Below are 19,387 nucleotides of genomic sequence, written 5' to 3' on the forward strand. Positions count from 1 at the left end.
GGTTGACGTATGAGGTGCGTATGGAATGGCACACGTTCGAACGAGATGCCGAATTATCTCCTCTATTTGAGATTCCCCTCATTTGAGGATTTGATCGTTTCTTTACATCTTTGCAATACCGAACAACTTCACGAAACAATAACGACCAGCCACCTATCACGCACTGCATCCACAATGCCTGAACAGCAACGCCTTGCCTCCATAGGTGTAAGTGTACAAGGCGCCCAAATTTCAATTCTCACCTCTCCATGAAGTCGAACCCGCTGTTAACCATTTCAGGCCAACGTCGACACTCGCCTCCCGCTTCATTGTAGCCTCCTCTTCCAGGCGAAAACTTCCAAGAACCTCACCTTTGCCCAAATCGCCGAACACCTTGGCCGCAGCGAGGTCGCCTGTGCTGCGCTGTTCTATGGCCAAGCCCAAGCTTCCAACGGAGATGTTGACAAACTAAGTGAGCTTCTGGGCGTAAATCGGGACGATCTCGCTGAGCAAATGACCGCTTTTCCGAATCGCGGTATATCAGTGGAGATGCCACCCACTGAACNAACCGCTTATCTATCGCCTTTATGAAGTTATCCAGAACTACGGTTATGCATACAAGGCTGTTATGAATGAGAAGTTTGGAGATGGCATCATGAGTGGCGTTTGCTTCAAGACAGATGTCGACAAGGAGGTAGATGAAAATGGTGCAGCATGGGCAGTTATTACAATGAAAGGCAAATGGTGAGCACTTTTCGGAGCCCCTTTCTTCCCCCTATCTGGCAGATTTTGAGTTTGACTTGACTAATTATACCGGCAGGTTGCCATTTACTCGATTCTAGTGGCCGACCAGGATAGTCTTGGTGATTTAACCCAGATTGAGAATGCAGTCGCTCTTATAAAATATTGTGCGAGAACTATTGAGTAAATTGAACACTCTGAGGAAGAAGTAGCTCCTTTCCACTTGGCCTTTTGCCAGTCTTTCGTACAACTTACAAACCGGCGGCATGCAGTATTTCAAGATATGGGTTTTGGTACTTCCAGAGACGGGCGGAGCATCATTAAAAGGCCAAGAAAACTGCGCATGGTCCATGACTCCATGTATGCGGACTGAGCCACCCCTCTCACAACTCAATGTTTTCCGCACTTGATGCTTATGTGCAGCTCGCCAGAGGGAAAATGACCGTGGTGTAACACAACATGTACTCGGAAGAACAGTTGGTCGCCTCGTTGGGCCGATATCAGGCCACAGTTTCCATGATCTCCCGTTTTGACCTCATTAACTCAGTTCAGTCACATCATCTTGTAATGTGCGATGTATTGTAGCTCCAATCTACGCTGCCGGCGTCTTTCTTCGCCATGTCTGGATTAGAACCGTTGGTAGCCCTTGGTGTCGCCTCCAATGTTATGCAGATCATCAGTTTTGCCGGCGACTGTATTTCTGCATGCCGACGCATTTGCGAATCTGGGAGCCCTGAGCCCTGTTTAGACGATTACAGCAAGCGCCTTTCTGACGTTTCAACGAATCTGAGGAAGAGGCTTTCACAGACCAAAGGGCCTCTGGCAAACGACACCAAGGCTTTAATTGCTGTGGCTGAGAAGTGTACTGATGCAGCTCAAGCGCTCAGAATAGAGATTGCTAGCCTGTCGGCACAGCAGAGGCATCGCGGCTTTGGAGAGGCCGTTTTGCTAGCCGTCAAGAGTAGGGTGAGAAAGAACAGACTCAAACGCTTGGAGCATTCTCTGGATTTAGCACGCAACACTATGGAGAGCCATCTGTTGGTGCAAATGACGAAAACGATTGACTCCACGAGTCTGTTGCAACATGAAGCTTTTGAAAATTTGGACCATGAATTGCAGCACTTTGTTCGCCAGTTCGTCAATGGTCACAAGAGCCTTTCCGAACTTGTGGTGCGAGAGAGGGTATCCATCAAATTACACGTTTCGAAAGAAACGGCAAATGTCCAAGATTCCGTGAAAGCGCACGTCTCTGGCGAGTTGGAAAAGAGCCAAGAAACCATCGCCAGGCATATGGATAATGCCACTGGTCATATGCAGGACACCCTCTTGTGCCGACTAGACTCTGATACAGCATATCGATTGCGTAAGCGCCTCCTAGGTAGTCTTAAGTACGTCGGTATGAACGAACGTACAAACAGCATCTCTGAGGCGTATCCGAAAACATTTTCATGGTTATTTAGGAGCCAAGAATCCGACAGTCAAGCAAAGGGGGATCAAAAGTTAGACCAAGCCTCAGTAGATGATGCAGTGGGTTCAGAAATCGGAAAGATGGATGATTCCGCTGACGTAACGCCAGTATCCTCGGCAGAGGAGATAGGGCCTAATGTGTCAAGTTGGGCTGATTTTACCGACTGGCTTTCATCAGACCAGTCTATGTACTGGATAAGTGGAAAACCAGCATCGGGGAAGAGTACACTTATGAATTTCATCCTCTCACATCCTGACACTCTGCCCTTACTTAGGAAATGGAGACCGAAGGTGTCGTTGCTTTCACACTTTTTCTGGAAGGCGGGAGGAATCCTGCAGAAGAATATCAAGGGCATGCTATGCTCTTTGGTCTATCAGATATTCGACAACGATGACAACCTCGCAAATAAGTACATGATGACAATAAAGGGTCTGCAGCACAAAGATTCTGAAGTGGACTGGGGCATTGATGAACTCAGAAGGCTTCTTTTCGACTGCCTAGGTCGGACGGATCGTTCCTTTTGCATTTTCATGGACGGACTGGATGAAGTCGAGCCAGAAATGAGCATGTTCAACGTCATGCGTCTCATTGAACAGCTGCATGCCAGCAACCAAGTCAAGATATGCTTGTCCAGTCGCCCGGAACAGGTATTTGAGAATCATTTCGGACGATTTCCGAGTTTAAGGCTGCAAGACCTTACAGCGAGCGATATCAAGGACTATACCATTGGTACTCTCCATCCCGGACTCAGGTCCCACGCGTCTCTTGTCGCCAGCATAACGACCAACGCGGAAGGTGTATTTCTATGGGCGGTCCTAGCCATCGATTCACTGAACAAAGGATTTGAGAATGGGGACTCTCGGGACCTCCTTGTGAAGCGGCTTGAGTCAATGCCAAGTGCCCTCACCAATCTGTACCGGGATATGTGGTCTAGACTGGGTGAGGATCAGGATTTATACCGGCAATATGTAAGCCTATACTTGCAAATAATCCTGTGCCAAAGGACACTTCTCCGGGTACCGCAATTTCGCTACGACCAATTCAAGGGCGGCATGACCGCTCTTCAACTTACAGTTGCCTCATGTGATGTCGTGAGAACTAGCTTGTTCAAGAAGAGGGCGACTCTTGGTTCAATCGATGTCCAGAATCACTGTGCGAATACTGTTAGGATTCTGAAGGTTGCCTGTGGTGGATTTCTAACTGTCATTCAAAAGGACCGGGGTATGAGAAATCTCGGACATGCTTCATACGACGCCTTGATGCCTTACATGGATATGCAAGTTGAGTTCATCCATCGAACTGCGTATGACTTTCTTATCACTACAGAAGAAGGTCAGGACCTACAGAAAACATGCCATATGTCGGTGGACGACAAGTATACAAGAATTTTTGAGGCATACCTAGCTGAAACACCTATTTGGTCTTGGCTCTTCAACAATCCTCCCGTTTGGCCCAAAGACAGAATGTGGTATATACCTATTGGCCTACTGGATTCGTTTATGGAGTTTCTTTCGGAGATGCGAAGAGAGTTGTCCGAACAAGCGCTGGCGTGGTTACTGGGCACTTTGCAAGAATATAGTGATCGAGGGCATTTAGCCACGGCAAGGGAGCTGGCTCTGGCCCATCAAACCAGGCAGGGCATGTTCTGGGCTTCCGTGGGCACATACGGTTTCGCTGAATACGCCTCCTCTCGGCTAGAAGAAACAGGTCCACATGATTTCTGTGGTTTGAGTATGCTGCTAAATGCTTGCAGACATTCTCTGGACTGCATTGCGAACGCGGAGCCTGGTTTGCCTAGGCGTTCTGAAGGCTGTCTTCGAATAATTCAAAATTGTCTCAAGTCTCGCATCCCTCCATGCTCCATTCTGGATGAGAGTAAAGAGACAAGCCCCTGGCTTTGCTTCTTGGCCCACGTCCTTGGATCCTGCACTTTCAAAGCTGAACTTGAAGAGCTCTGCATGGTGCCGAAACCAAACATCTTAGACATCATTCGGACTTTTATCGAGACTGGCGCCGATCTTGACGACACTACCCGCGTTGTTTGGAATTTCCATGTCGACAAGGCAGAAATGTTCATGTACATAAGTCCCCTTTCCACGGCTTTTTGTGAAGAGGCCACAGACTTACCATCGCCATTCGTGGTTTTGGAGGTCAACGCGTCCAGTCTGATACGCGCTATTCTGAGGCTCATGCAGAAACACGTCCAAATAACGAGTTGCCTTGGCCACGAGGAAACGCCTCCCAAGCAAAAAGTAGTGATGTTCTCAGCACACATTTCTGCCTGCGATGAGATTGGGAGAGGACCTCTGTTATATGCACCTGGCTCCCCTCAAGACTGTGAGCTTTTGTTGAACTTGGTGACGCCGTGGGCTTTGAAGCCTTACGGACCATTCAAGAACGTTTATGAGACTGATGAGGTGACACGACCAGCAGCGACGGGGATCAATAAAGTTTTGAACGGATTAATACCATCTTCAACCCTGGTGGGTGATATGTCGCATGCTGCGAATGAATGGACTCGAGAAGGTTTGCTTTCAGAACGTTTCAAATGGCCCTACTCCAAAACTAAATGGCATTGTTGTGATTGATTCTTAGGGTTATCGTTAATAATATCAACGAAAATAGCACTAAATGTGTTGAGGAGAGAACTTCCAAGCAGGATCATCACTTCCTTGCCGTATATCAATGTCGAGCCTTGAGGTCAAGAGTGTCATAATACCGCTTGATGGTTAGCATCGTATTGTTGAACCGGTTACGTTTCACAGATACACCCATGAATTGTAATGACTCTGGTGTGCTGCCTGTGTGTGACGACGTTAGTAGCTGGCAAGCGCTTAACATGAGCTATCGGTCAAGAAACCGCATCCTGACCCCCATCCGTTGAAGATCAGCTCATCGAATAGCCACACACGACAAGTGAGAGTAAACTTGATGCAGACGTCTGGTTTAAAGGCCTGGTTCGTTTACTCACGACATTGCACCGACATGTACTAACCTAATGTGAGCTGGGACGCCTGCTCTGCCAGCAGGGCCGACGTTTTCCGATATCAAGGAAATCTAGATTTGTGTACATGGCCAAAGAACAGCTCATCCTATCAGTAGCGACAACAATGATCATCACTTCCCATTTGTGGAGTTGTTGACTCATTCAGCATTGGAGGGACCGACCAAACTCATCCCACTCCCTTGACAAATGCTTCCCCCACACCGACGATGCCTGATCCCTTCCGCAGATCTCAGTAGCATATTTAATGATGGCTGAAACAATGAAAAGGGACGAGAAAGGCTGTTCTCGTGGCAATTGATGGGCAGGGGCAGTCGCTAATGGCGTCATGATCGTGGCGTGGTGTGGGGAAAAAGAAAACATACTGGAGATCATGAATCAAGTCTCTGTTCGCTTGAAGCGCCTCGGAGGAGAAAACACCTCATGTGAAATCAGTTACACAGGTGCAGTGATTCGAACGCTTTTGTTGACAATAGTTGCTCTTGTATGGCGTAGTTTTTGCTGGCTATTCCAAGGCATACTAGTTCGGATGGACTTTATCCTGTACATTGCATGGGAAACCTTATAGAATATGCCAGTATTTAATTAATATTACCATCCAAATATGCCGCCGAGCTTATGTCGAGCGGTGTCACCACGCCAAGCAGCATTTGCGAGATCGACAAAGCCGAATACCTACACTGACATCAGAAAAAGGAGGGCAAAAACAATGGCCATTGGCTGCTATCGTTTCATACAGATAGTGTCGTCGTTTCATACATATAGTGCTGTTATTTTATGCATATAGCGCCATCGTTTCATGCATATAGTGCTTTCGTTTCATACATATAGCAAGACAAGACATTTACCAACAACCACAGAGACAAGATGCGACTGAAGGGATGCCGATCTAAACACTTAATTAATATGAGGAGGGAGATTTCCAAAGCATGGTAAATAGAAGGTTAAGCACATGGTGTATATAAGCATTCTGTTGTAACGTAAATTCGCAAACTGGGCTTAAGAATCCATTGTCTCTTCGTTCTCTGGCAACTCACTCGCTAGTGCCTTGCCTATTCTACTCCATTCACAGACAATACTACCACTTTCTTGTTTTTATACAACCAGGTTGTTATCTTCACCATGAAGTTCATTTACACGTCCCTCTTCTGTGTCTTGGTTTCGGCTGCGCCGATGACCGAGAGTAAACGCCAACTTACTGGCGCTGGAGGTTTGCCAACTGAGGTGTTGGGAGATGTGATCAACGACCTCCCTGGAGCGACAAGCCTCCTTGGTGGTAACAGTGGTGGTCTGCTTGGTGGTTTGAAGGCGCGAGATGAAAATGGAAAGGTTGCAAAACGCCAACTCGGGGATATAACTCAACTTCTTCAGAGCCTTCCTCAACTTCTTCAGAGCCTTCTTGGGAGTTTACTGAGTGGTGGTGGCGGCAGTCCTCCTGGCGGTATCAGTCCTCCTGGTGGTATCAGTCCTCCTGGTGGTATCAGTCCTCCTGGTGGTATCAGTCCTCCTGGTGGTATCAGTCCTCCTGGTGGTATCAGTCCTCCTGGTGGTATCAGTCCTCCTGGTGGTATCAGTCCTCCTGGTGGTATTGATCCCCCTGGTGGTGGTAATGGCACTGGTGGCTAGGAAGGAGATGGACAGGTTGGAGGTCCTCCTGGAGGTCCCCCTGGCGGATTGCCTGGCGGAGAAGGCGGCAGCAACATGGGAGGGGATTCCAATGGGAATTAGGATAAACGTCAACTTGGTGATGGTAGTGCTCTTATTGAGAGTCTTGTTGGTGGTGTTGTCGGTGGTTAGGACGGCCAAGGTGGGCTTCTGTAAGGAACCAAAACCGGGAGTTGATTCATGAGTTGCAGATTCAATAATCAATTTCCGTTGTCGATCGAGGTATGAGGAAGCGGTCAACCTGAGCGACAATGAGAGATGCTGTCAGCTACGTAATGGCAATCTGCGGTACAATGGCTCCAGCTATCTTGCAACTTTTTACATCAAATACAAAAATAAATAGTGAATCTGGCAGTCTATAACTGTAACACGATCAACATGATAAATTGTCCTTCTCAAAAGATCTGCACGACTAAATGTGGTTGAGTCCAAGGTTGTCTGCGAAGTCAAGAGCTTAGCTAACACGATGGATATCAACATTTCGAGATGTGACGATACAAAAGATAAAGACACCTACTTTGACAAAGCCATTGTTGAATGCGGAATAGTTTGTACTCTGGACAATGATGCCGGATTCGACATGGAGATCTATGCCGTGTCCGGGGATCATGAATCTAGCTTCCGAGGATCTCTTGTGGTTGCATACCTCATGGAAGGCCTGCCATTACGTGGCTGTGTTTTGTTCCCCAATTTGATCCAAACTCCGTCGGACTTGACAATAGTCTTGAAGAAGGCATGTATATTTACACTCAGGCCTCCAACACCCTCTGCTCACACAGCCAACACATCACAATTATGAGTATTGATACTCGGTAGAAGTCCAACCATCGAAACTAAATTGAGCATTAGCGGTCAAGCCAACCGAAATTGACACTCACTTTACTACTAGATCCAAATGGGCTGTTGCTCTCATTGTAATTGTTTCCGGTTAGGCAAGCATTGTGTTATTGCTCCACCCATGATTCCGCGTGCAGGAAAAAAGAAACGATAATAGCTCTGTAAGTATACTGTACGCCCTTGTCGTAACGTGCTGCGGATGAACGATGGACAAATCGTTGGTTTGACAGATAATTTCACAAGAGCAATGGGCAACGCGGAGGCCATTGCAGTCATGCGTCAATAATCAGCTTCTGTACTTCCCGGAAGGGAAATTTTGTCTCAAATACAAAGACACAATTGATTGGTCGAATCGTACGCTCTTTTGTGTCTTATTGAGTGCTGTTGGTAGCGTCAGCATTTCGCATGGCAATTTCCTCGCTCTGTTTTGAGTCACGGAGCGAAAGTATCCGTTAGGCCGTTGGTCCATATCCTAAGGAACACATGGTCTCGCTAAACGTCGATCGAGCAACTCCTGGTTTTCGTGTAATCGATCACGGACCACTAGTTGTGAAGGAGCTCTGAGACACAGTCAAGCGGGTGATTACAGAAGCAACAGACAAGTTTGGAATTAGTTATCGCGAGAACTGAGCGCATATCCTAGCTCGCAGCTTTGACCGTGTTTATGGTATCCCCATTCAGCCAAGTTGGGCGGCCATGGGAACGTTGTCTATATATCTGGACGAAAGTGTATCGCATCTGATTCCTTCTTCAGCTACTCCAGCCAACCCACCGTCATTCGTTGAACCCAAGTTGCGAAGTACACTGCAACGTCCATTCTCTTCGTGAATCTCTCATAATGAAGTTCATTGGAATACTGTCATTGTGCGCGGCTGCGGCTGCTGCACCCCTTGCTGTAAGTCGTCTCGCAGTTATCAGGACGTGAGCTACAACTGATCATAACGTCTAGAGCGAAGCCAAAGACTCTGCACTTGTGTCAGCCAACGTCAATGTAACCGTTGGCGGCAGTGACAATACCGTCCCCAGTGCGCTTCTGTTAGAAGCCGAATTGCTTATCGCTCAAGCTCAGAAGATTGCTTCTACCCAGGCTACAAAGGCCTTGCAAACTCGATCTACCAAGAACCTTGAGGGTATTGCGCCCGAAGTTGATGGTCTCGTTCAAATCCTGAAGACGCCAGGAGTGGACATCAACAAGCCTATTGACGAGCTGCCTGAAACGTCGCAGAAGCAGCTCAATACAGTCCTCTCCCAACTCACCCAGAAGATTGAGACCCTGCAGGAGACTCCCGTCTCAAACACTGATGTCACAAACGAAGTCGATGAACTCGATACCCAGATCCTCAACCTTGCGAACAAACTCCAAAGTGCCACTGTCAAGCGGGAAGATGAAGAAGATATCATCAGCGTTGAATTGGTTGTCGAGTTGCTGGACTTGCTGGTTGTCAAGCTTGAGGCTGAGATTGAGATTGGAGGCGTCGACAAGCGCACGGTTGACCAGGATGCTGAATTCAAGAAACTTCTTCAGAAACTGATTGATCTGCTGAGGCTCCGGACTGAAGGCAACAAGAATGTCGACAAGGATATTGAGAAGGTTGTCATGGATGTTCTCAAGATCCTCAAGATCAACGACAAGGGTGATATCATGGGCAAAGGCAAGGGTAAGGGCAAGGACAAGACCAAGAAGGAGAAGGAGCGCCGAAACGATGAAGTTAATGAGTTCACTGCTGATGTCACCGATACCCTTGAGCGCCTACACGGTGAGGTAGAGGAGGTTACTGATGTCGCCAACACCCTCGAGCGCCGCGATGAGCAGGACCAGGAAACGGATGTCACCGTCACTCTTCCACAGACCAAGGTTCCCGACGGCAAGGCCATCAACTTTCCACTGCTCAAGGTTCCTGACGGCAAAGCCATCAACCTTCGTGATGTCAGCGATGACGCACATCTCGACAACCTCCTGGACCTCCAAGTCGACATTGATGTTGACGCCGACGTTCAAGTTTAATTCCAGCAGGAACATCCCAGACTCTTGACGCCGGTGATCCTGGTGCGTCTGGTAAAAATGCCATGGCAGGGTCGACCTTTTGACGACTACAGCAATGAAGATGACGTCTGTGGCGGGTGTCTTTAGCGGGGGATCAAAGATACCAATGAATTACTTTTGAGATGGCGAGATTTATTTTTTTAGTGTCCCAATCGCGTAGAATTGGTTATTTGATACTTTATGTATATACATTAATTTTATTCTCGCATGTAATGATGCAGTACCTGGTGATGTTGAACTGGTAGCAATCTTTCCATATATCTTAGAGGCTTTTGATATCTCTGAACAGTCTCTTTTTTTAAGTGAAGTTGTTAATCCTTGGCATGGAGTCGTGAACAGTCAAGTCTCTAGTTTAACATGTACCACGTGGCAACTGAAATGTTACCTCGTTTCTCAGCTCTCAACCGCCACAGCCGAGTCCAAAGTCGCATCTGTATCACCACTTCCGTCAGCCACTGCATTCATACCATCTATTCTTACAATATTCCGTTCAGGGTGCCATGTTGTCCTGTCGGTGTTGTCCATGGATTATGTCCAAACCGACTTACACAGACCGGCCCTTTGCGGTTAGCCTGAATATCCGAAAATGGCAGCCCCACAATCATTTCGGCCAACCAAGATCCGCCCCACATCCTCGGCCGAAATGGCCCTGGGGCCCCCTTTTTGCTTCTTCTCAACCCACAAGAACCGTGGTCGTCAAATTTCCATCTGAAATTACTTGGTACAAGCGCTTTTGTTTCCTTTCTCTGTTGCACGTTTCAATTTCTGCAAAGTACAGAGCATCGTACCAGTTGCTCGTCCGCTCTTTCATTCCACAATGGACGCCGCCACCCCCACCCACCCGTATTACCCCCTGACAGCCTCCATCCCGAGCTATGTCGCCAATGACTCGTCCGTTGTGCGGCTGCTCGTTACCTTTGGAGTCATGGTGGGCGTGGTGACAGGCTTAGCTTATTGGCAGACTCTTCAGAGTCCATTACGCTTGCGGCCCATTGACCGTTTTGCTGTGGTGTGGTTTGCTCTATGTTTGTGCTTCCCAAGGGTATGCTTCGGTATTCGTGAAGGAGGCTATACTGACATATTGTACCAGGTGGATTCTTACACGTTGGCTTTGAAGGTTTGTTGAAATGAGGCTGTCGGCGAAGATGATGGTCAAAAAAGGGTGGCATAAAAGGCTAATGGTGAAATTTCAGGGTATTATCTGTACCACCGCACCAACATCCCGCAACTGCAGACCGTCTTTGGCCAGCTGTGGAAGGAATATGCGCTTTCGGACTCTCGTTACCTGACATCTGATGTGTTTACCGTTTGCATTGAGACCATCACTGCGGTGAGTCGATTCTAGACCAAGGACCATTTGTTGATGCCGCGTCATGACACCAATGGCCAAACCCCCAGCCCAATAATGCAAGGCTCAAATCTCACGGCTATTCGTTCTTGAAAGTGTCGCTGACTCGTCCCTTTTCAGTTTGCCTGGGGTCCTCTCAGCTGGCTCACCTATTTTGCCATCCTGACCAACTCGCCCTACCGCCACATCAACCAGGTCATTGTCAGCACCGCGCATCTGTACGGCGTGGCTCTCTACTACGGCACCAACTTCGGTGACTTTCGCGCCACAGGAGTTTCGTATAGCCGGCCTGAAGCTCAGTATTATTGGATGTACTATATTGGTCTCAATGCGCCTTGGGCCGTGGTTCCACTTTGTATGTTGTTGTCTCTGTGCCTTTTTAAACTCTCAGCAAACATGCACAAAGCCATCCTTCATGCAGCCCCGGCATATCATCTCCCAAGACTTCAGCAGAGAAATGTGCTAACGGTGTGCCCTTAGTCTTTCTCTACGACAGCTACAAGCAGACAGCCAAGGCTTTCCGTGCTCTGCAAACGCACGAGTCGGAACGCAAGACGCAATAACGAACATGGCATTAACTCATATTTTCCTGTCCACAACTATGCCATGTCGTGTAGGTTCTATCATACAAGGGGACCGTTGTCTGTACCAGCATATTTGTACATGTAGCGGAATTGCAGATCTTTCCTGCCGGATGCTTGAACGTCTGGTTATTCGCTGCAGCTTGGGCGAATTCAAGGCAAACAGTCTTGACTCATGGCTGCCCAACGGGGCAAATACTGCAACGTCAACCAAAAAGTGTTCATTTCCCATTTTCCCCCAAGGCAAGGTCCCATCTGCCGAGTCACAATAGCAAGGAGTTTCAAAAATGAAGACGCAATGACAACACTACCGCAAAGAAAATACAACCAAATGCTGTCCTACTTTCCACGGCGCCGCCTCACTGGCTCTGTCACACCTCTTACAAACCAAAACCCGCCGCCATTCCCGCACTCTCGGGTGGCGCCCTTGATCCTGGCCTGTCGTGAAATTTGTGCTTCACCCAGCTTTTGCTACATGTGTACCCTTGCATACTGTATCTTTTCTCGGCCGTGAAAATCTCTTTTCCAGTTACCCGTGTGCTACTTCCGCGGGCAGTACGCATTACCATGGGCATGCCAGGTTCCGAGGACGACTCTTGGCATGAGCAGACTGGCTGGCCCGGAGTTCGCGCCGGGCTTGCAAATACCGTACATATGCAAGCCACTTTTGCCCCTTTTACACTGTACAGGATACAAAGACCTGCCGGATTTTTTTTTGATATCACAAAAAAATGTTTGCTGCTCAACTCTTTTTTGCATGTCTTGTATGGAGCGGCGGCGGATTGTGGCAAGTGGTCGTGTGCTGGCTTGGCTTGGCTGGCGTGGGTTGTGCATGCACCCGAGGTGCAGGTTTTGCGTTTATTGGCAACGTGCAGTTTGTGTGCGTGCATGCCGTGCCTGCTGATATGTGAGTCTGCTTTGTGATATTCAAGGGGAGGTTGTGTGGATGGTGGCAGAGGATGGCTGTGGTCAAGTCTTTGGCTGTAGTTGGTGTTTTCTGGACGTACATTTTCGTGTATGAGAAGATTCAAGTACAAGCCAAAATAATGTAGAATGTCAAGATACTAATCTATCCTATGGAGATGCAAGAACAATCAGAGCTAGCTAATGTCAATATGTCACTCTTGGTAACCTGATGCCAGACCTTCAACATCAATCTCTGCAAATTCAACACACCACCACATATCCCATGCCACTCCAAGCAAACAAACAAGCAAACAAACAAACAAACAAGCCATATTCACACCCTCATCAGCTATCCCCCTTCTCAACCGAAACCACAACACCCACAGTCTTACTCGCCGGACCCAACGGCAGTGCCGACAGATCCCTCGTACTCTTCCCAATGACATACTTCTCCCCATTCACCGTCACACTCTCAATCTGCAGACTCATCCTGCGGATCTTATGCCTAGAAGGCACCACGACGGGAGCGTTCGAAAAGTCCTGAAACCTCTCCATCAGAATATCACAGACTCGCACAAGAACCAGCCCATAGTCCAAGGTACACTTGTCCAACGCCATGAGCTCGCCGTACACGGAGGACCGAAGCGTAAAGATTACAGGTCGCATGAGGCCACTATTTGCAGGAGGATACGGATACGCAGCCGGCGGTGGTATCGGCACTATGTGCGTCGTAGCAGCAGAAGCAGAAGCAGAAGCAGGCTGGGCCATCCGAACTGCAGGAGGTGGCGGCGGTGGTGGTGGCGGAGGAACATTAGTTGCATTGCCGTGACAAGGACGCGCCGGTATCGCCAAGTTGCGTCGAATAGACCATCCTGGAGGTGGTGGCACCGGTGCGACCTTTTGCTGCGTCGGCAACGGCAGGGGATTCATGTTGATGTTGTTCAAGCTGTGGTTGTTCAGGTTGTTCAGGTTGTTCAAGCTGTTCATGTTCGTGTTCATACTCATCAGGGGCACGGAGCACTTGTGCGTAACGATTCTCGCCGGGGACGGACACGGAATCCTCGACGAGTCCATCGTCACGGGCGTAGGCGGCGTCAGGATCGGCATTGTCACCGGCCTTCCAAACGCAGACGACGAGCGGCTGTGCGTGGACGCCGTCGAAGCGTCAGACATGTTGTCCTCGTCGTCACTCTCTGAAGACGACTCCGGCGGATCTGGCATGATGACCTTGTCGTGCTTTCGCTCGGTCTTGTTGTCGTGACGCACGCTTTGGAAGCCATTCGCGTGGATGTAGCTCTGGACTTGGCGGGCAGACGCATCATGGAGTTTTGTGAAGGCCTCTTGCTTGGTGTTTCCGACGGCAGACAGCACGCAGGTTTGCTTGTCAAAGTCGGTTTTTAGGACGTAGGCTGCCCAGGGGTGAGGGTGAGACATGCCATCGTCACTTAGAGCGGTGACAATGTACAGATTGGTGGTGCCGAGATAGAAGCGGCAGTTATCTGTAAGATGTGAGCAGGCGGTCATATTATCTCAACATTTTGGGGAACAAGGCATTGTGATATGAATCCAGAGATGTACGCACTTATAACCTGATCTTGGTAGTTGATGCCAACAGCACTTCCTGGAGCCATTGTACCAGAAAACACAGACTGAACCGAATAAGAAGCAGAGTAAGACGGTATCAAAACCATCAAGTAGACATAGACGGCGGAACCAAACTGTCGATTCAAGCCGTAGTGAGCAAAAGCCGGAGCAGTTTACCAAGATCTTTATGCACAATCCAAAGAGCAAACTTCCAGCCCCCCCCCTTCTTATATACATTGCCCCCGTCGCCATCCGGAGCAAAACCGACGCAACTATTCTCGGACCTCACCCCGTGAAGCCTTGATCGGAACTTCAATTCAGAGACTTGCGTGTCACCGACTGAATAACATGTACCTCCATCCTTCTCACCTCGGAGCGGCACGCAACTCCCTTCATGCACCCATGCCGTGGGATGAACAAAGGAAAAAACATTTCACCCTGTGCGTGTGTTTGTCCAAGGGCTGCATAGGGTTCATCGCCAATGAAAAAAAAGAAGGCAACCAATTGGGACTAGAAATGATACAGGTACAGGCACAGAATAGAGACCATTGTCACACCCACGGAAACAAAGACATGGGGGTGTGGACTAGCCCTTCGGAGAGGTTTGGTCGAGCCCATTTGGCGTGGAGAGATCATTTGCCGGATTTAGTGATGGAATGAGTCTAGTTTGTGCTTTGTTTTAGTGTTATCCCGAGATGTTCGTGGCCAGTTGATGAAGCCCATGTAACGGTAGCCTTGTGTTTGCGCCTAAAATTGCTGCCCAGTCTAATGTTTGAGAAACATGAGGAGGATCAAAATTACAAGAGTTTTATGGTCTCCTACAAGGATGGATGTATTCTGCTGGGATGAACGGAGTATGGTGGGAATCTGAATGACTGACCCTGGATGCCGCCTCCAGTTCTACACCGCAATTATCAACAACGGCATGCATGTATGTCCTGGCCCCAACATGACAGGACAGGACATGGCATGACAGGGCACGTCGGAGTTTACAGGAGAATGGATAACTTCGTCGTGTCCGTCTTACCTATCCCATGTCTATTCCTTTTCCGCCTATACCTCCGAAGCTTCCTCTTCCCGCCGTACCACGTAATGTAGTCTTGGCTCCAACGCCCATCCAAGTGACGAACAACCACGTTCTAAGCCTCCGAATCAAATTTACAGCTAAAAATTCAGGCGGCAATGCTTTAAGCAGTAAACTCGCAAATCATTCCATTCACATCATATATCCTCAACGCCCGCAAAGCACATCAACATCGGCATGATCCACGCCCCAGCCCAACCATCGAGTCCTCTTCACACTTGGCTAATAAACCGTGTACTAATGCTTGTAGGTAGAACACGCCGGTATTCAATTTAGGTACATGGCATGGGGGCCATTCCGTACAGCCCTGTTCAACCAAACCGATTGGTTCAGCGCCTGTGTTTTGTTCATGCCGCCAGCCTCATTCTAAGTCTGCAGTATTACAGGCTTGGAGCCGAAACCATGCGAGTCGCGTCAAGTTGCCTGTGGGAAACAAATGGCTAATGTGCCCGTCTTAGCTTTATTAATAATTCTTTGCCAGCTCACCGTCTTTCGGGATCATGGCAAGAATGTTAGCCCATGGACAAAAACATGATTTAGCCAGAGTGGCAAAACCAGCCTTGCAGTGTCGGTCAATTGGTTCAAATGCCACGACAACTTTGCTCAAACCTCATGCCGAAATCTGTTGCCCCGTGACATGGTGTCGTACCGCACCATAGACGACTCGGATGTTTCTTGCTAGACATGCATCGTGTCTCTGCATGTGTATGTGTGGATGGCATTTTTGTAACTCGTCATATCCGACTCACCCACTCTTCGGTAATCGTCATCAACACACGACGCAATCGTCGGCCCTGCAAGCCACAGACATGCACTTTTCGCCAGACATACTCCATACTCCGTACAGAGCACAAGTCTTCTTGTCCAATCCATCATTTTCATTTATACTACAAGAAATTCATGTCTATCCTACACGCTCGTTTGAAGTCGCTCTAAGCGCGACGTCACTGCCTCGACCAACGCCGTTTCTCTCGCTAGTAAGCCTTGCACTTGTTGCAGTTTAGATCGTCGGATATCTTGCGGGATTCTCAATTCCCCCGATGCTGCGACATCCACTTCCCCCGATTTTTTGATACTTTCCACATCTGCCATCAACTCTGTCTGTAGCTTCTTCACTTCCTCCAACCGCTTCCATAGCTGCTTCGACTGCTGAGCAGCACTCGATTCCTGTCCTCCTCCTGTCGTTGTTGGTGATGATGATGACGGCGACGACGACGGCAATGACCCCAACACATTGGCCTCTAGATTCTTCACCTCGTCCACAAACGCGCGTTCCTTGGTGCTGAGATCTCGCGTCGTAGCCTTGCCTACAATCTTGCGCAGGTTGTCTACACGATTGGTCAGGCGCTCCTGTCGATCTCTCGCCTCGGCTATCCGCCTATCGTACATGACATTCTCAGCCTCGTTGTTTCGATCCACACCGTTGATGGTATCAATCTTGCCCTTCACCTCGTTGGCTTTCCTCACTTGCTGGTGCAGTTCCGATTGGAGCAGCTCGCATCGCCTGAAGACTTCAGCCGCCGCTACGCCCAGTTTATAAGTCTCGTCGCTTAGCACCTTATGCGCGTCTGTGAAGATCTGAAGCGTCAGAGGGCTAAGCCTCACTTCCTGGTTGACCACCGTCTTGTGACGAGATGTCCGCAGCCGCTCCAATAGCGCTGGCAGCACGGATCCCTCGTCAAACACATGGGGCGGGTTGTAGACGGGTCGTGGCTCGTAGAAGTCGAGCGGTGCCATGCTGACCTCCCGTTCCCGAATAGGGCTCTCCTGCCTGATCGGGGCGAGATCAATCTCAGGGGTATCAAATGTCAGGGCGATCGGCTCGTAGGGCGTCGCCGAAAGGAGAAAGTATCCCAGATCTGGGTCCCTGATTGCCACGCATGCTGCAAGAGCCACCGACACGTCGGCACTTGGTTGCGCATAAATCCTATCCCTAGTGGATTGTGAGTTGACCAATAGCCCGATTCTAAAGTCTGTGCCAGCCTCGTGGTCTGCCAGGAGCTCGCTTTCAAGGCGGAAAACCCATGATGTGAGAGACACAAATGTGATGCCCGCGTGATGGGTAACGTAAAAGTTATACCTGGACATGACGTCGTGGCTGAACACTGGCCAACAGTCCTCGCTCACCTCAACGGGGCTCATGGTGTCGATGGCTTGGAAAGCGAGAAGTGAGGGAGGGCTGGTCGTTGTTGGCAAGCGACCAACCTTTGCCTTGTTCTTTGGTGGAAGCCACTGCGCCTGAATGCCCTCAAGGTCCAGATACACCCTAACCTGACCGCTTGTAGAGAGTAGACAGATAACGGGTAGGGAGAGGCCTTCTTGGTCACCGTCGTCCAGGTCGAGGTCCTCGTCCTCTCCCATCATCAGCTCATCCGTCTCCGTCTTTTTGCCAATCACCAAGATATCCGTAACGGTGGTGTCCAGGTCATCGCCAGTTTCGGGGTTCGAGTCCAGATAGAACGGTCCCTGCAATCGGGGTACAACGCCCGGTCGAGTTGGTCTTGTAAACACCTCGACAATGGGCTCCCCTGGCAGGCTCTCCAGAATTTGAGGTTCCTGAGAATCCAACTCTCCCATCCACTGCAGCTGCTGCTGAGCCAACAGCTTCTCATTCTCGTCAACTTCAGGATCGTCTTCGATACTAGCAACAGTTGTGACGATGGAAACCGACAGAGATGGGATCAATGTAGGCGGAGGTGCCCATCGCTGCGGAAGCAAAGGACAAAGAGCATAAATATCTCCTTCTCGCATAGCAATCCAAAGAGTCATTGGGTTCCAGCCGCCCGAACCCTTAGTCGCAAAGCTGGCTGAAGCCACTTCCATTTCGAATGAGTCGGGTGAAAATCCCTTGTTCGTTGCTGACGTGGATGCAGAAAAGTCCTGATCCAGACTCGTACCATCTGCAAGCTTCTTGAGGTCTACCGAAGTTGTTGGTGAATCGTACGACCACCGGTCTTGGGTGGACAGTTCCCAAACACGAACAATCGCGTCCGCAGTGACAGTGACAATACAAGAGCCGTTGACACCTAGCGGGTGCCACAGAGCTGACATTATGGGCGATCTTGAAGTAACATGAGTCGTCGGGCCGAGGGTGTAAATCTTTGGTCGCAGGGGAGAGGTATCGTCGCTCGTCAAATGCGATGAGTCAGGCAGGGCGCAGATATGAACCGTGTATGCGGTGAGAATGGCCAGATAGTTTGAATTCGGTGAGATGACTAGCTGTCGGATATCATCGGCGACGGGCGTTTTGATAACCTTGTGGTTCAGTTAGCAAAATGGTCTTTCAGTAACTTGAAGCACCTTCCGACTCCAAAAGCAGACAACATACCCTCAAACCAGGTGCAGAGTCTGTGTCTCCATCTCCAATTGACTGCAAAGAATCCTCTCTCTTGATGCGGACTCCCGTAGACCCGGTTCTCCCCCTAGACTGCCTGGTTGACCACTCATCCTTGAGGTAGGCCAAGTCAGCCCATCGAATCTCCTTGCCTACAGCAGCAAAGACCTCTGTGCCCCGTCGGGCAATCGTTCTCCTCGGGCCCAGGATGGATCTGGTTTTAGACGGTGGTGAAAGGGTCCTTGATCGGATCGTCTCGGACGAAGGCTCAAAAAGCTGGCGACCCGGAGCATTGCTGTCGGACAGCCAAGCCGCCGAGTATGACTTGACCTTTGGCATTCTGGACTAGCAAAGTTTTGGTAATGCCAGCCTGACGGGAACACTTAATTGCACTGTACTGGCAGCTTCAGATGTCTTTGTGAGCAAACCCCGCTGCGGTTGCGTTCAGACAGAGAGCGGACGAGCAAAAGTCGTGGTTGAGAGCTTCCCTCGATGGAGGTCACAATCACAAAAAGTTGACAAAGGCTGGCTGGCTGGGGCAGGGAAGCGGCTGTGAAAAGCGCGAGGTCCTTAGCGCGCGTTTGCTGGCCTGAATGCTGCAGGTATCCACATGAACTCGGATCGAGGACGAAACATTGCGACATGCGACTTGCAAGCGAGCTGCAATAGATTAACTAAATATCTCTGCTTTATAGCTTTTATTGATCAAGCTTTGTCCCAAATTGTAATTGAGTTGCTACGAATATTTGGTGCCAAAGTTGGCGTGCAAAAGAGACTGGTGCTCTCGGCCAGAAGCTACATCTTCGTTCACA

The 19,387-nt window shown here is 49.3% G+C and overlaps 7 protein-coding genes across 7 annotated transcripts; 5 read left to right on the top strand and 2 right to left on the bottom strand.

Annotated features, from left to right (window-relative positions):
* Positions 1-174: 174 nt before the first annotated feature.
* VFPPC_04307 (cyanate lyase) lies at positions 175-727 on the top strand (the record flags this gene model as incomplete). The annotated part of the gene is made up of 3 exons (XM_018283681.2): positions 175-207; positions 280-514; positions 573-727. 3 exons carry the CDS (start codon positions 175-177, stop codon positions 725-727), a joined length of 423 nt encoding a protein of 140 aa, XP_018144841.2.
* A 611-nt stretch (positions 728-1,338) lies between these two features.
* VFPPC_04308 (NACHT domain-containing protein) lies at positions 1,339-4,776 on the top strand (the record flags this gene model as incomplete). Its single annotated transcript, XM_018283682.1, has 1 exon — positions 1,339-4,776. One exon carries the CDS (start codon positions 1,339-1,341, stop codon positions 4,774-4,776), a length of 3,438 nt encoding a protein of 1,145 aa, XP_018144842.1.
* Positions 4,777-6,314: 1,538 nt separating this feature from the next.
* On the top strand, positions 6,315-6,818 carry VFPPC_13604 (hypothetical protein; the record flags this gene model as incomplete). The annotated part of the gene is made up of 1 exon (XM_018291379.2): positions 6,315-6,818. The coding sequence occupies one exon, from the start codon at positions 6,315-6,317 to the stop codon at positions 6,816-6,818; it is 504 nt and encodes a 167-aa protein (XP_018144843.2).
* Positions 6,819-8,532: 1,714 nt separating this feature from the next.
* VFPPC_04309 (hypothetical protein) lies at positions 8,533-9,699 on the top strand (the record flags this gene model as incomplete). Its single annotated transcript, XM_018283683.1, has 2 exons — positions 8,533-8,589; positions 8,644-9,699. The coding sequence occupies 2 exons, from the start codon at positions 8,533-8,535 to the stop codon at positions 9,697-9,699; spliced, it is 1,113 nt and encodes a 370-aa protein (XP_018144844.1).
* Positions 9,700-10,555: 856 nt separating this feature from the next.
* Positions 10,556-11,649, top strand: VFPPC_04310 (emopamil binding protein domain-containing protein; the record flags this gene model as incomplete). Its single annotated transcript, XM_018283684.1, has 5 exons — positions 10,556-10,763; positions 10,829-10,855; positions 10,932-11,068; positions 11,207-11,441; positions 11,567-11,649. 5 exons carry the CDS (start codon positions 10,556-10,558, stop codon positions 11,647-11,649), a joined length of 690 nt encoding a protein of 229 aa, XP_018144845.1.
* Positions 11,650-12,918: 1,269 nt separating this feature from the next.
* Positions 12,919-14,204, bottom strand: VFPPC_04312 (hypothetical protein; the record flags this gene model as incomplete). The annotated part of the gene is made up of 2 exons (XM_018283685.1): positions 12,919-14,072; positions 14,156-14,204. The coding sequence occupies 2 exons, from the start codon at positions 14,202-14,204 to the stop codon at positions 12,919-12,921; spliced, it is 1,203 nt and encodes a 400-aa protein (XP_018144846.1).
* A 1,946-nt stretch (positions 14,205-16,150) lies between these two features.
* Positions 16,151-18,914, bottom strand: VFPPC_04313 (nuclear pore complex protein An-Nup82; the record flags this gene model as incomplete). The annotated part of the gene is made up of 2 exons (XM_018283686.1): positions 16,151-18,496; positions 18,570-18,914. The coding sequence occupies 2 exons, from the start codon at positions 18,912-18,914 to the stop codon at positions 16,151-16,153; spliced, it is 2,691 nt and encodes an 896-aa protein (XP_018144847.1).
* Between the last annotated feature and the right edge of the window lie 473 nt (positions 18,915-19,387).

Source organism: Pochonia chlamydosporia, chromosome 3, assembly GCF_001653235.2.
Source record: "Pochonia chlamydosporia 170 chromosome 3, whole genome shotgun sequence".
In the NCBI taxonomy this organism is placed as follows: domain Eukaryota; kingdom Fungi; phylum Ascomycota; class Sordariomycetes; order Hypocreales; family Clavicipitaceae; genus Pochonia; species Pochonia chlamydosporia.